We start from the raw sequence: 15,596 nt of genomic DNA, 5'->3' as shown, positions 1-15,596 counted from the left end.
TCCCCAGTCTTTAAACTCATCTAGAAGTGAAAAACACCAAGAAAGAGGAATTTAGTTTTATTTTACGCACACCTATATGTTTCAGCAGCTTTCAGTTTGGTATGCTGTGAATGGCCTGAGAAAGAGGTGGGTATAACCTGCGGGGTATCACCTCCACTAAACTGCTGAGCAGCATGCCTTGCTGGAGTGGAAGCACCTGAAGGCACACAGGGATTTGAAGTTGAAGGGCGTGATAAGGAGTGGTCTGTCCAGTTTCCCCATGTGTGTATAAAGCTGCCTGTCAATTAGAATTGTCACTTGCACACTGTTTGGACGGGGGCAACAACTGGAGTGACAATGTTTTCAAGGTGGAGGTCAGGTAGGCTCAATTTAACAAAAATATTTTTTCTCTTTGTTTGCATTGATACATACTAATCTAATTTGTGGATTGATAGCCCTCTGTAGCCAATATATCATGACAGTATGTCAAATGTGAACTGAAGCAGAATGGCTTGCATCAGACCACGTTTATTGAGTGTGTGAAGGAAAAACAAACAAACAAAGATACCACATGTATGTAATGATAATGCCCATATGCAGTCTATTGCTCACACCAAAAACTGACTGAGTGAAAATATCCCAGGAATATTTAATATAAAAAAATTAGACTTGTAATACTTGTTCTCCATTCTTTTTGTAAATCTTGCTTTGTTGTCATGCATGCTGCCTGTGTTCCTTCTCTGTGTTGCTGCAGATGATAAGGATAAGAAGGAGGACAAGGATAAGGATAAGAATAAAGATAAAGATAAGGATAAGGATGGCTCAGACGGTGAAGGGAGCTCTTGGAAATTTTGGGAGAAGGACAAGGTAAGAATTTTGGGTCAACTCTGACAAGATGCCAACTTAGGAATAATAACAAACAAGGAGAAATCTAACAGGTTTTCTGTTGTTTTGGAGGATAGCCCCTTCTCCACAGCAAGGCCAAGCAGCTCATGTTGACTGGTAGACGAGTGCCGAAGCAGAACTTGTCAGGATGTCCATTTAATGTGCAATCTTTGGCTAAAAGCACCAGGGATGAATTTCAAATATTAAACTGCCAGCTGACTGCCAGCATTTTCAGAAGCAAAAGATCTGTGTATTTCAGTCGGCATGGTATTCATAGCTTGATTCATTCTGATGACTGAAACACACTGCGGCACAGTTCAATCTTTATGTTGTCATTGTGTCAAAGGATGGCAAAGACGACAAGGGCAAAGATGGAAATGAGTCGGACACCTCCACATCCTCATCATCATCTTCGTCCAGTGATGAAGAGGTAGGCCGACTGTGGCAGCTAATCAGAAGAAATCTTTGACTTTGCCTGTTGAACTTTTGCCAGATGATCTGCTGTGTTGTATTGGTTTTGTTAGAATATGGATGACCAACATTCTCACTCTTATACTTTGACATTTGATATGTAAAAGTACTTGAGGTAACTCATTGCAAATACAGAGCTGCAGTATGTGCAGACATTGTCGTCAATAAAATGCAGCAGAACAGGCAACATTCTGGTCATACCAGCCTCAGAGGATATCACACAGATCAGTGGATTGTAGGTTGTCTGCTACATATGTGGTTGTCTCAGTTTTGTTGAGAGGGTGGAGTTCTCACCCCACCCAGCTCTGTTGGGGATTTCTGCAGTTTAGAGCATACACACTACAGTCCTTTTCATATTATACCCATCACTAATCTCATATTAAGTTTTCACCTTTGCTCTTGCACTGAATTCCTTCCCCTTCATTGCAGTTTTACTCAGTGAAGATGGAGTGTGTTGGTCACTCTTGTAGGAATAATGATGTTTCCATTGAAATGACTGTAACAAAATGGAAAGACACGGGACAGATAGGAGAGCCATTACAGAGCTATTGTTTAATTGATCCCCTCCCTGGAAATGAACATACACACACAACACAAAGTCATGTTGGTGTGTGTTGTTCATGTTGCAGCCAGAAGTCACTATACTCCAGACCAACAGTATCTTTCTTTTGTCATTTCAGAGAAAGAAGAGGCAAGAGAAGAAGTGAATGACTGATGCTTTGTCTTGTCTTTTCTTGTCTATGTAAAAGTGTGTGTGTGTGTGTGTGAGGGGGTGAGGGTGTGTGTGTATGTTAATCGTTTCCGGTGTGATAGAAATATTAGTGCTCATAGTTACCAGTCTTGTGTAAACAAAATGCTTAATTCCTTGAATTAAATCCCCCAACAATAGGGTGGATTACACAACACCACAACACCACTACCCCACGCAAACACATACGCGCACGCACACACACACACACACACACACACACACACACACACATAGCCCACCAAGCACGTCCTCTGTCAAGTGCTTTCCTCTGCCAGAAGATGGCAGTGTTAAGACCAATGAAATTTGAATGATTATTCTGTGGAAATTTTCGGTTGAGAATTTGTGGAGGACTTTGCAGGAAAACATATTTTTGAAATCCATGTTGCTTCAAGAAACCAGATGTAACCAGATGACCGTGTCTGCAAAAGAGTTTTTCCTCCAAAATGTCATACATGCACTTATGAAATAAATAAAATACCTCAGTCTCATCGATCATTATTCCTCATTTCTAAAGCACAAAGCACTAGATCTATAAATGTTACCAATGTCAACCAGTCTCCTCTGTACTGTCCTTCCATAATTTAATCATTTTGTCAGAGTAGGCGTCAGTTTTGTGGCATATGTCATTTGTGAACTTCAAAATGAATCATCCATGGTCTTGAGCTCAGGATGAGTGCATGCAAGGCGCTCGAATTGACCTGATGTCGCCCTGTCAGTAGGCGGCAGCAGACACACTGGCTTGATCTGAGCTGAATTGTGGAAAAAAGCCAAGTCTCTCAACAGGAGTTGGAACAACTCAAAGTATACCTGCATGATACAGCACTTACAAAAAAGAAAAAAAAAAAGGGATGGTGTTTGGGGTGGGAACCTCCAGTTTCCTTTTTTGCCATCAATATTGAAGCTGTCGTGAACTCCAGCCAAGAGAAGAGAATTACAACATTTAGCATTACGGATCTCCTTCAAGTCTTTTGAATCTTTTATGGGAGTACGGAAAAAGAAAAATGGAGCGTTTTCAGAAAGGAATCAATAATAAATCAAGCATGCATCTTTGGGGGCTCTTGAAGAAACCCAACTTAAGCCGTCCATCATGTTCAAACATGTATTTTATCTAACCGTTAAGGAAATTCCAAAGGGAGAAATGAGTGGGTTATGTAAAACAATGTTTTCTAGGAGAATAAGTCTGATCAAAAAATACGAGAAGTGTCCCACATTTTAATAGTTCATGGTTTATCTTTGTGCTGTATCTTAGGTTGTGTTATCCCCATGCAATTTGTGACAGCATATAGTGCTGCCATCTTAGATATTCAAATATTTGCATCAATATTACCAAAGCAAATCCCTGTGCAATTATTTCACTTGATTATACTACGTTGGAGCAATCATCATGTTGGATAAACCTGGAAGAGAGCCTAATCTTCTCATGGAGGATTTGTGGGTGAAAGACCATCAGATCATTTGGATGACAACTTGAGAAAACACCAGCTATAGCACCAAACGTCAACCTCAGACCCCAGGTGATGGATGTGCTCTAATGTACTCTTATATAATTTGCATGAATCCAATAGTTTCATGACCATTTCAACATTGAAGCTGTGTGAGAGAAAAGTAATGGAGGAGAGATGGAGCGAGAGATGAATGAAAACGGGGATGTAAGTGCCCCCAGGCATCGACTGATAATCTTATTTGTACCTCAGTCGAGAGTGACAGGCCTATTCCTGTGAAGTAGCGCCTGTAGCCAGGGGAGCAGGAGACAGAAAAGAAAGGATGAAGGGTGGACGACTTAGATAGATGGATGGATGAGGCTCTGCCCCCTGTCATGTCTTGTTGTCTTCTTTGATTTTTCCATCAAGGGAGCCCCAAGAAATTGTTGAATAAGGGAAATAAAGTTTCAATCACAGCAATCTGCCATAGAGGCATAGATGCTTACAAACTTTATTTTTATTTTCTTGCCAAGAATGTGTCCCCAGTCCAAAAGCCCTAAGAGGTATAACATAATTCCAGCAGTCATTTAGTGCTGAGCTAAGTGTTGTGGGAAGATACCAGAATGATTTCAAGTTGATGTGCTGGTATGAGTGCAGGCTATTTGAACTCAACAGTCCCATTGGGAGCTTTTTTCTTCTTCTTTCTAATACCTTTCTGTCTCACTGAAAATTGCTACTCTTTGACACAAGTGAACATGTTGACCGCCATCAATGGCGCCTGCCCCCCACCCACCCCGAATTTGATCAGTGAGGCAGCTGGATGTAAAAAATAAATAAATAAATAAAATAAAATAATGAATGAATGAAACTCTGGTCCAGAATATGTGATAAAGAGCACAAACAGAAGTGGCTGTGGCTGTGTGTCAACTAACTAACCATGCCCCCTTTTGGTCAAGAGATTTGGAACGTTAGCCAAGAAATGACCAAACTTCACACCAAATCAGTGGACATCCAAGCATCTGTTATGCCACTGTGACTAACGGGCAGACAAATGTCTATCCATCAGACTGATTGAAACTAAAGCTACATAAAAAATTGTTGATCCATTGAAATCACATTTTTTAAAGTAATTAATTGTACAATATAATACCTTTATAATTTCCATTATACATGGGGGACATGTCCCACTAAGAGCTAGATGGCCTACCCTTAGTCATGTGGGGTTGTATAAAAATGTAGTTAATTTGTGTTTACTTCCAGGGGAGGACCCACATGAAGCCCCCACCTGCTGCCCAAATTGTGTCCCTCTCCCCAAGCCATACTCAGGCCCCTGGAAAGAGAGCTCACTGTGTGTGAGAAAGAGACAGAGAGACTCTTTCCTTGTGCATTCTTGATGCATGTGTGTGTAATCTTGGGAATTGTTTTGCTCTTGCTTCACTGAAAAGAGACTGTGCTGAATAGAGATATGCAGAATTACAGACTATAATTCAAGGAAACTATTAAAAACTGACATTCTGGCTTCAAATTAAACCATGTATGTGCATTTGTTTTGGCTGAGTGGTGTTTTGTTGCGGGTATAAGTAAGTACAGTGTGATATTGTATAGGTGTGAATATTATAAACTCAATGGCATTTATAGCTTATATCATAACACCTTTTACATATACAAATGATACTACCCCCACTCCCGAAAAAATAACAGAACACCACTAAAAAAACTCAGAACTGATGTGTCTGTCAGGTGAGTTCCTCAACACTTCAATACCCATCATATTCATATTTCCTGGAGAAAAGGCCTATATGGAATACATGGATTTATGTGTAAAAATAGTTACAGGTAGAGATTTTTCCCTTGTTGTTCATGGAAGTGTAAATATGCTATGATTTGTATGTAAAAAGTGCCAGGATGTGAGCTGTGGTTATGTGAATGTTATTTGTGGGATGCAGGTGTACACGGGGAGGGGGGTGGGGGTGGGGGGTTGCCTAGAGGACATACACCATGTCACTGGGGGGGGCAGGAGCCGAAATGTATGGCTGCCGTTACCTCATGTTTGTCTGATAAAGACTAAAGATACTTACAGGACTTTTTAATTGTTCCCAGCTGGAATTCATATTTACTCTGGTTATTATTTGAAATGTGCCTGTTGGGGCTGCTTGTAGCTGAAAGGAGGTAAGAAGGAAGAAGTAGGTGGGCACGCTGGACTTGAAAACCAAGTGTAAAGGATTGAAAATATCCCCGTTAATAAGGTCACTATGAACTCCCAGCTGGGTAGCCCAAAGCAGACAGACCCATACTAGAATTCCCATCGGGGGTATAATTCATTAAGGTATGCTATTTTTCAGTATTGCAGGATATTCTTTTGTTATTGTTGCAGGCTTCTCTTCTCTTCTCTTCTCTTCTCTTCTCTTCTCTTCTCTTCTCTTCTCTTCTTCTCTTCTCTTCTCTTCTCTTCTCTTCTCTTCTCTTCTCTTCTCTTGGTTGTTCTCTGGACCCACCGCAGGGAGGCACGAGAGTCTCTCCCTCGCGACTGGCGTCAGCGGTCTCCTGGCAACAGCCCGGGTTTGAGGCTTTGGGCTCATCCCTGTCAGCAGATCCTCAACCGCGTCAAGCTGAACGCAGAGACGCAGCCATAAAACCGGAAACTGGGTGGATTTTAAAATCAAAATATAAGCACCTTTATCGCACACTGAAAACAGACAGCCTCACAAACTGTTTGGTTTGATTTTTGGTGTTCAGTTTAGTCCTTGCGCAATTTTTGTGGCAGCAGGAATGCCTTGTGACTTGACCCTGGGTACAGGAACTCCCAGTCTCCAGTCTTTAGAGACAAATTTGGTACAGAAGATGATTAGACCCCATAGAACTTTTAGTAAAAAGTGGGAATTCTATGTCATATTCTATCTTCTGTCTGATTGAGTCATTGATTCAATTTATACACATAGGAGGGTTTCCAGGAGAACTGTGCGATATGTGTGAATTAGAAATTTCAGTGTAATCCAACTTTAATGTCCTTTGAATAATTAGATACCGTTATTTAAAAAAAAAAAAAAAAAAAAAAAAAAAAAAAAAACAGAGACAATTGTATAAACTAAACTGAGAAGGTTTGAAGTGTCTCAGCCCCGACTGACTGAACTGAATCTGCTACTGTGGAGCCATGATTTAAATTGTCTTCTTCTTCTGATTATTATTAGGCTATTCTTCTTCTTCTTCTTCTTCTTCTTCTTCTTCTTCTTCTTATTATTATTATTATTATCATTATTATTATTATTGTTGTTGTTGTTGTTGTTGTTATTGTTATTATCATTATTATTATTATTATTATTAGTGTTGTTGTTGTGGGACTATATAGAATCACTCCTCAACAAGAACAAGAACAAGAACAAGAACAACAACAGTAATAATAATAATAATAATAATAATAATGTGCTTTAATCTCCGAAAGTGTCACTCCAGAACATACCAATATAATGGCCTTGATTGAGTTTTATTTTGGAAGATATTGAGCGGAAGTTATGTTGCTCCTGATTTTGAGTGGCTTGTCAGGTCCGTTCAGCTGCAGCAGACGAGAAACCATGGAGCGCAACAAGACACGCTGGAGAGACTCACCAAGCCGACGAGAGAAGTATCAGAGTCAGATTTGTTTGTGAGTCAGAGAGTTAACCACAGCGGGCAGATTCTGACTTTGCAGCCAGTGGACCCCGTGTTTCCCAGAGGGCGCGTAAACTGATTTTGGAGAGGTCGGGGGAAGAGAATCATCTGACAGGGAGCGGTTTTTTTGGAGCGGCCAGACGCAGCCAAACAAACCAGGAGGAGAAGACGATTAAAAGCGCATTAAGGAGAAACTGATAGGCCGTGTATCGACATGCACGTGTTGTTTCTATTTTTCCACAGATATAAAAACATTTCGCCTTCTGCTGGGGACGTGTTGCTGAAGTGCGCTGCGTAAAAATATCCGACTGCTTTCATGTCTCATGACATTACCAGGGACAACTACTTTTCTTCAAAGAAACTGTGAGCGAACCTCTTATTTTGTAACAAAGGTGGCACGGGGCTGAAGCTGAAAACGACTCCCTGAACAGTTACGAACCATGGTGAAGTTTCATAACTCGGACCTATGGATAGCCTGGATGATAATTTTTTGCATGGAGGGTAAGTTATCTATCAGTTATCAGTTGGAAACTTGCGAGCCCGTTTCCAGCTGTACACACCCCTTGCACCTCTCCAGTGCAAAAAAAAAGCTTGAAACAAAAATTAGCGCACAAGGAGACCACAATTTATAAGCTGTTTCAACATTTTAGCCACGGATAAGACCAGCAAATTTCGTTGTGTGGAAATATCAAATTGAATTCTGTCATTTGGAAACATTTTATGTGCCAAAACACTGAGAAAAGAAATATTTGCAAAAACAGGTGTATCTGGAATTATGGACGCAACCTCTCCTCTCCAAGAGCGCATGCCACAGCCATTTGATCCCCTCTCCTTAATATGTTTGGATCAGGCTGGCAAATCCCCGGCATTTCCACAGAAACTAAAGCACCGATTTAGGATGACTTTACCCCAATATTCACCATGTCATCTCTCCTAAAAGCACTTTTGATTGCGCGCGTCTTAGCCATAATTCGTCCTGCCGTGCTTTGTGTCGGCTCCGCGCGTATTACTCTGAATTCTAATATCGTATCGACGAAAATCATTATTCTTTAACCGCGCAAATTCCACCGACGCCAACGAAAACGTGGTGCAGTCGTGGGGCAGTCGGTGTTTTGAAATAGAAACGGAGCAGACGGTGGAGGGTTGCGCCGGTAATCCGCCCGATTAACGAGGAGCATTGTGCACGGTGACCAAGAGGCACAGCAAAGCAGGCAGGAGTGCGACCCCATAGAAAAATACACTATAATAATATTCCTGCAGTTTTACAGTGGGGACTCACTTGTCTCTAATACTCAAGACTGAGTTAAGGGACCTTATCGTACTTTATAGTATTTTAGTATCTCCAGTGGCATCACAATAATATCCCTATAATAATCCTATAATATCTCAATAGGGAGTCGCGGTGCATGTGGCACTCCATGATGAGTTTATAGTGACCTTATCGTACTTTATTGCATTTTTATCTCACATGATATCCCATAATATTCCTATGATATTACCATAGAGGCTTATAGTTCGCTGTGATATTTGTATTCTAAAATTCATTATAGGATTACAAGAGCTCTTCAGGGCGGCAGCTTTAGAGGGAGACATTTACAAGAAAGGAAAGCATTTCAGAAAAAATGAATCAATACCACAACAACGAATTAATACATGAGTATAATTTCAAAATATAATTTCAAACGAACAAAATTTGGTAATTAATGATGAAACATTGCATTTCGGTGCTGTTTTTTTTTTTTTTTTTTTTTTAGTTTTAGGTTGAAGCCTTTCTCAGTTACATGGTAAAAAAAAAAAAAAAAAAAAGTTCACCCAAGTCCACCTGCTCTCCTTTGACTTGAATACTCCAGTTCTAACAACATATTTCACAAATAAGTCAACGTTTTTCTCCTTAGGGAGCAGAATAATATTACAGATCAGATCCCTATAGGGCCTCATGTCAGGACACAGGCATTTCCACTGAACCGTGCACGGAGCCACTGCACCCTGACATGTCAATTTCAATGCGGGACAGAGCCCGTTTGAGAGAGTGAATTTGATCCTGATTGCCAAGGTGTTTCACTCCACTGCCTAGTTATTTAGCTGTGTCTGTCTCTGCAGCGAGTGCCTATATGGTGTCTTGTCAGCTTTACTCAGAGTTAGACACACCAACATACACACCGTTTTAACCGTTTTACTTTTTTTTAATCAGTCTGCTCCTTTGTCTGATCAAATCACCCTGAGACAAATGAAAACAGTAGATTGTTTTCCCTCTCCACTTGTGTTCTCTTTAAGTGAGCCAGAATCAATGCACTATGTCAATCTAAAGCCATATAATGAACCTTAGCTGTGGCAATGAATCAAGACTTAAACTGATGTAACCATATTAAATGCCATTGGTTAGAGCACTTTCCAACACACCTGAGTTGAAAAAAAAAAAGAAAAACATAGCTTTTATAGGTCTTTGGATTTGATTCCTGCCCTATTCCGTCCAAATACTCCAAGAACAAACTGCATGTGTGAGCTCTGGTCTATTAACAAACCAACTTGTGCAAGAATAAGCTGCCACTGCATTTTCTGAGCGTTTTTTTTTTCCTCCTCTCTTCTTAAGTCTTGGTGGGGAACAGCCAGTGTTTCTATAAATAAATTGTGGTGCAGCAAAGTGTGTATTGATTGTGGTTGCTTGTTGTGACTGTCTGTATTAACCGCCACTTTTTTCGCTCGCCAGACATTGCTTTGGTGGATTGATCTAATCAGTTCATTATGTGAGCAGGTATAGTGGATCATCTTGAGTTATAACACAATGAGATGAACTTAGTGTGTTCCATCATTTCCGTTTGACGTTCTGTGCAGCACCTTCTGTTTGGCTGTCAGGTTACCTCATTACTTCTTCAAAAAAACACAGATCTACCATATCTCCTGTGGATGTCTGAACTCGCACACACATATGCCAGCATGTGTGCACACATAATGTGGACGTTTAGGAGACACAGACATATGTGAGGAAAAGGGGGTTCAATCATAATAGAATGAGGGAAAGCAGAGAGAGGGAGCAAGTGGGACAGGAGGCAGGAAAAATTCAGCAGGTGTGGCTGGACAGGTGTCAGTCGTGGCCGAGTTCATGACAGCTCCCCCTCTAGCTTTCAGCATTAGTTTGAGGACATGTCATATCCCGCTTCTGCCATCCAACTCACAGACATAAATTTTGCATCCCTCCCTCTCAATTAGCAATGGCCATCTTACAGCTGCACAGGAAAGAGCCAGTCCGGGCATTCAGATGCACAGAGAGTATGAAGGAAAAAAGTGCTTCTGAGAGAGCTTCTGAAAGTTGAAAAGAATGTTCCAGAAGTTAGAGGGATAAGCGATTGAGGCTCCATACTAATGAGCTGATTGGTTCAGCTTTTGTCAGAACGACCCCCGTGGCAGTACCAACACAGAGCTGCCTCTATCCATGCCCTGATTTAGCAATTTACCCAGAACAGGCCCCGGGGGGTGTGGCAGGGACCGATCAAGGGGTTCAATCAATTCAGCAAATTAAATTCAACCAGAGGTGGTGGCCCTGAACTTTTCAACTAGTTGTTGTTTTGGTTGTTTGCATAATAGATCGTATAGGACTTCCAATCCGCATGAAATGTTCAGATGTTTTAGCCTCCAGGGCTCACATTTCGCTGTCCGTATGTTTTGCATCATGAGGCCAGTGAGGATGAGGAGGGCTCGGGCATAAAAAGAGGCAACCGAGAACGTTTCTCAAACTCATTGGCATTCAGGGCGTTCACATCTGCATTAACGCTGAATTTAGACCCGTCCCCCTTTTCCACTTTCACTGGGGGCTTGTTAACCTTTGAAGCCCTGGCAAAATTCCCAGTATGGTATTGCATAGCAAGCCTGGCCTATTTGTCGTTCACAATATCTCATTTGCTCCATTTGCCCTTTCCATTTCTCAATCATCTCTCAAATATGATATATGAAGCATCTTTGTATTGGGCTCACAGTGCAGCATGCTTCACAAATTCTCTTTATTGCCTGTTCCAAAGCTGCAATGTCTATTTGTTCAGTAAGAATTCTTTTCAAGCAACTTTTGCAGGTAGTTATAGATAATGAGAGGCAGACAGAGCAGCACAAGTGACAGTGCAGGAATAACTCGATTTATAACTCTGATGAGAGAAAAACATGGAGGGGTGACGAGAGCTTCACAGCTCAATGAGCCTTCTAAACATGCTCTGCTTTCTCTAACCACAGGTGATCTTACACAGTAAACATTTTTTTGAACAAAAGGCACGTTTGGTGAAAAAGGAACACAGCCCTCTATTTAAAAATCCTTCTAATGCAGAATGTGTATAATAGAAAAAGCAAAACCCCGTCTGTGTCAGTTTTATCTGGTAAATTGATGCGTAAGTAGCATTTTTTTCCTCCCCTCTTTCCGCCCGCTGCTAAAAAGGAGCAGCTGGAACGAGAGTGTTGGACAGATGGAACTTTCCACCTCGATTATTTTTCACACTAAAAATAGCCTCTCAAAAAATTAAAAGACCTCTGGGACCGCTTGCAAAGTGCATGAATTGAGTGTGTGTGTGTGTGCACGCGTATATGTGTGTGTATGTTTGAGTGACAGAAGCAGAGAGAACTTCAGTTGATGGGGGTTCTCAGATGATGGCGGCAACGGCCATCCTGGGGATGTGTATGAATAAATGATGGGCAGATATTTGGAGGAGAGAGAGAGCACAGCAGTCACTTGGTCCCTTGGTCTCTTAAGGACACATTAAATTAGGTCCCACAGAGTCCACAGACCGATCCCACTGCACGGCAATTGGCCAGGCATCTGGGGCAAACATCTGAACTGGTCAGCTCACAGAGGTTTCGGGGTTTGGAGTTTTGGGGCTCTGGGGCTTTGAGTTGGTTGTACCTTTTATCACAGTGGCAAATGAACAAATCATGAGCATAGGGAGCTGGGTGGACAAACATAGATGATGCTGATATGAAGCCAGTTTTGCTTTTAACTACATCTGGGTTAGACGCTTTCACTGGCGATTACAAACCGGCTTCAAATTAAAGCCGTACTTTAGAATTCACAGGAGGTGCTGGGAAAGTTGGGTGTCACTTACCAATATAGAAGCTCATCTGGTAGCAGTTAGTGCACTTGTCAAACTTGTTTCATATTCAGGTTTACCCCTCTGTCGCATTTAATGTGTCAAACATGATGAGACTATCTCTTACTGCAGCACCGTTGCCTGCAAAATGTGAAGTGGGCATTGGATTTATTGCACTTAAATATATACATTTTTGTTTACCCAGTGATCAAAACATTTAATCAGTGAATCAAAGCTGCAATGAAAAACTGTGTTGTGATACTAGTAAGAGAACCCACGCTTTATTAGTTTTTTCTCATTACGCTTGTGCCACAGGAAACTCTGCACCCAGTTTGCAGCAACTTAAATGCTATACGAATTAAATGTGATCACAGCATTAGGTGGGGAAACCTGATGTTAGTTAAGAACTGCCAGAAGCAACATCTCCCTCATTATAACTCAAGGATGTGAAAGGGCTTTGTCTGTGTGCTTTGTCAGCGATGCATCGAGGATGATAGGACTCTGAAAAGTGAGGCGAAAGGAAAACCAGTGGTTTTATTACAGGTTTACATTTAAGTGTATGTACCTGCTTTTACTGTATGTAGCTCCTGTATTTTTCCTGTCACTGTATCGTGGTCTGTAACATTTTGTGACAGGTTGTAACATTTGGATAAGAGAGCGAGTCTGCCCTTTAGCTTGAGTTCCCCCTCTCTTGTGTGTGTGTGTGTATGTGTATGTGTGTGTGCGTGCGTGGATGTGAAAAGCCCAGGGCTTATGCATCTTTAAAGCGGATGTCTTCCTCATGTCATGGCACCTTCAACTTCCTCTCCTTGAACTGAGTGGTTGTGTGCTTTGCTGGCTCTTGAGGGTTTGACAAGACCTTTCCTGATAGTCCCCCCCCCCCTCCCATGTCCTATCACTTTTAGCCGTTTGATGGAGATGTTTCCTGGATGGATTCATGCTGCTTTTCTGTTTGGTTAGCGACAGTAAATGCCTAAAACAGAATTAGGTTGGCCATTTAAATTTTCAACCATGTCTCATGGGAGATTGTGCAATAGCAGCTAAATTTAATTTACAGATTTGTGACCATGGACACAAAATGACCATTTTTTCCTTGCATGAACATGTATTTTCCTTTACCGTACGTGGCTAAAACCCTTTCCAGAAGGGACTAAATGTCACTAGCTTTAGCCAACAAAAACATATATCCAGGTGAGGGAAGGTTAGGTTTAGGCAGAAAAAACAGCTGCTTAAGGTTAGGGTTAGGCATCAAAATCAGAAACTGGAGACGGTCTCAGGCTGTGAAAACAAACATCAGTCTCACCTCAGACTTGAATCCGGGCCTCCTGACTGAAAGTTGTGTTAATTGATACATCCATCACCCACCAGCCTCACAGTGTGGACCAAATGACTCTGTACACTACACTGAAATAACTAGTACAGCACAAAATATACTACCAATGGAATACATTATTTTTAAAGTTGTGCTGACTGTAATAAAAACATGGATAATTCACGAATCTATAGATTACATTTTTATGACAAGATCATGAGCTGTTGGTTAGAAAGAATATTTACTGTCCTTTATTTGCCCAAATAGTCAGTCAACTCTCCTTTGTGTAATCTCATACAAATTTAAGTCCATGGTTTTCTTTTATTCTTAAATTTATTAAAGGTTTGTATCAAGCCTTATTAATTTACTTCTACTTCATAAGAAAGGCTTGTCTACAACCTCCAGCTCCCTTGTGTGTGTGAAATATTGCAGCACTCAATCAATGGCTGACAGAGGGTCGTTAGGCAAGATCTCCAGTATTACCAAGAATGGCTGCTGTGTGTATCATTGTGAGCTTTTGTGAGCGCAGTGGCGCAGATCAATGGCTGAGGAAATGCTGCTTTGCACCTGTTATGCACACAAGTGTGCTTTTACAGCATGTGGTAATATGGTGTGTGTGTGTGTGTGTGTGCCTATGCATGCATTCCCTTGGCAAATAAATTACAGATGATCCCAAAGGATTTGGGTTTCCCTGTTCCTTAATGACCTCACTAGTGTGATCTACCAATCACTGTTCAGAAGAATGAGCTTCCAAAATATTGTTTAGATTGTCTTGTAGGTTCATACTTCCTGGTGAAGTCATTGCTCAGATGAAAGATAACTATAATCACCTTGGGCAGTCACCACCTTTTTGAACGTGCCTTGAGAAGTGAATGTAATTTAAAAAATTGACTGACCTTTACTTTGTGCAGCTAAATGGATGTGAAGGTGACTGTGAAATATGACGCAGTCAGTTGGTGGAAGCAAAGTGAGTTCTCAGGAAAAACGGGGAACATTATTCACAAAAATATTGTGAAAGCACAATGTTGTAGGGTGAAATTGTCCCTGAGCTGTGTTTTGATTAAGTTAGGCAAGAAAATCAGTTTGGTTAAGGTTAGAGTTAAGAATAAAGATAAAGTTAAGGTTTTGTAACTAAGAGAACTTTGGTTAGGGGTTATGGTTAGGGGAACATGGAAATCTGATCAGCGATCAGCATTAAAGGGCAACTTCAACTTCATAATACTTTACAATACTCTCTACCTCTTTGCCATAGAGGTACATGAAATGATGAAAATCCTCCATTTCCAGAAGACTTTGTGTTTTTAGGTTACATATGTGTGACAAGAGTCCTCAAGCAAGGACTAGCCCTGTACATTGCAATGGGAGTGTATTTCCATCTGCATTCCCTATAGACCTCTGTGTCCTTACATCACTAATTTAAAATTGATTATCAATTGATCCACACGAGAACTAAATGACCTTAGAGCACTTGATGAACCTAACCGCTGAAGTCTGGTGTCAACACAGATACAGTGACCTGCTTTGAGTGCAGAGTGGTCTATTGAGTTGTCTTGACCAGATAATTGTCCACGCTTTAAAAATTCACTGTGGATAATTTCATACTCCAGAGGAATGTAATTTTTGAAAATGGTCCATCATTGCACATAGTGCATTGTCTCCGCTCTTCAGTAAAGGCTACCTCTGATTCTAGGTGCCTGGCTGAAAGAAATTACTTTTCTTGTTTGATTTTTAAAAGCTTCGGAGGTTCAGAGGATCCAGGTGCATTGGGACTAAAAAGCGGCAGGGAACTCGTCTGCATGTAGCCTTCAGAATCTGGCTTCTATATATATATATATATATATATATTTGTGTTTGTGAAAATTTGATAAAAATTGCATGATTTTTATCCCTCCGGCGGTGGCCTGTGTGTTCATTAGAATCCTTTGAAACCATACCTTTCAAGATATATTAATCCTGTTTTGTATTTTTTTTCCCCAAAGCACTATGGTCAGGGTAAGTAGTTGTTCTATACTTAAAAAACTCTTTTACTTTTTCTGACACCATTTGAAGTTTTGCTTCTAATGGAGTGA

General features: G+C 40.9%; 2 protein-coding genes across 3 annotated transcripts in view; both read left to right on the top strand.

Annotated features, from left to right (window-relative positions):
- Positions 1-293: 293 nt before the first annotated feature.
- LOC115370473 (uncharacterized lipoprotein SSP0535-like) lies at positions 294-2,563 on the top strand. Its single transcript, XM_030067500.1, has 4 exons — positions 294-358; positions 734-846; positions 1,211-1,294; positions 2,016-2,563. The coding sequence occupies exons 1-4, from the start codon at positions 337-339 to the stop codon at positions 2,040-2,042; spliced, it is 246 nt and encodes an 81-aa protein (XP_029923360.1). The 5' UTR covers positions 294-336; the 3' UTR covers positions 2,043-2,563.
- A 4,494-nt stretch (positions 2,564-7,057) lies between these two features.
- igsf11 (immunoglobulin superfamily member 11) overlaps positions 7,058-15,596 on the top strand; it is a 118,523-nt gene continuing 109,984 nt past the window's right edge. For both annotated transcript variants that reach the window (XM_030067908.1, XM_030067907.1), the window contains exon 1: positions 7,058-7,653. In XM_030067908.1, the coding sequence (XP_029923768.1) occupies positions 7,593-7,653 (61 nt within the window). In that variant the 5' untranslated portion in view covers positions 7,058-7,592. The remainder of the gene's footprint in view (positions 7,654-15,596) is intronic.

The sequence above is a fragment of the Myripristis murdjan genome, chromosome 13, assembly GCF_902150065.1.
Source record: "Myripristis murdjan chromosome 13, fMyrMur1.1, whole genome shotgun sequence".
In the NCBI taxonomy this organism is placed as follows: domain Eukaryota; kingdom Metazoa; phylum Chordata; class Actinopteri; order Holocentriformes; family Holocentridae; genus Myripristis; species Myripristis murdjan.
Note: the sequence above shows the minus strand (reverse complement) of the source record. Positions and strands in the feature narration are given on the sequence as shown.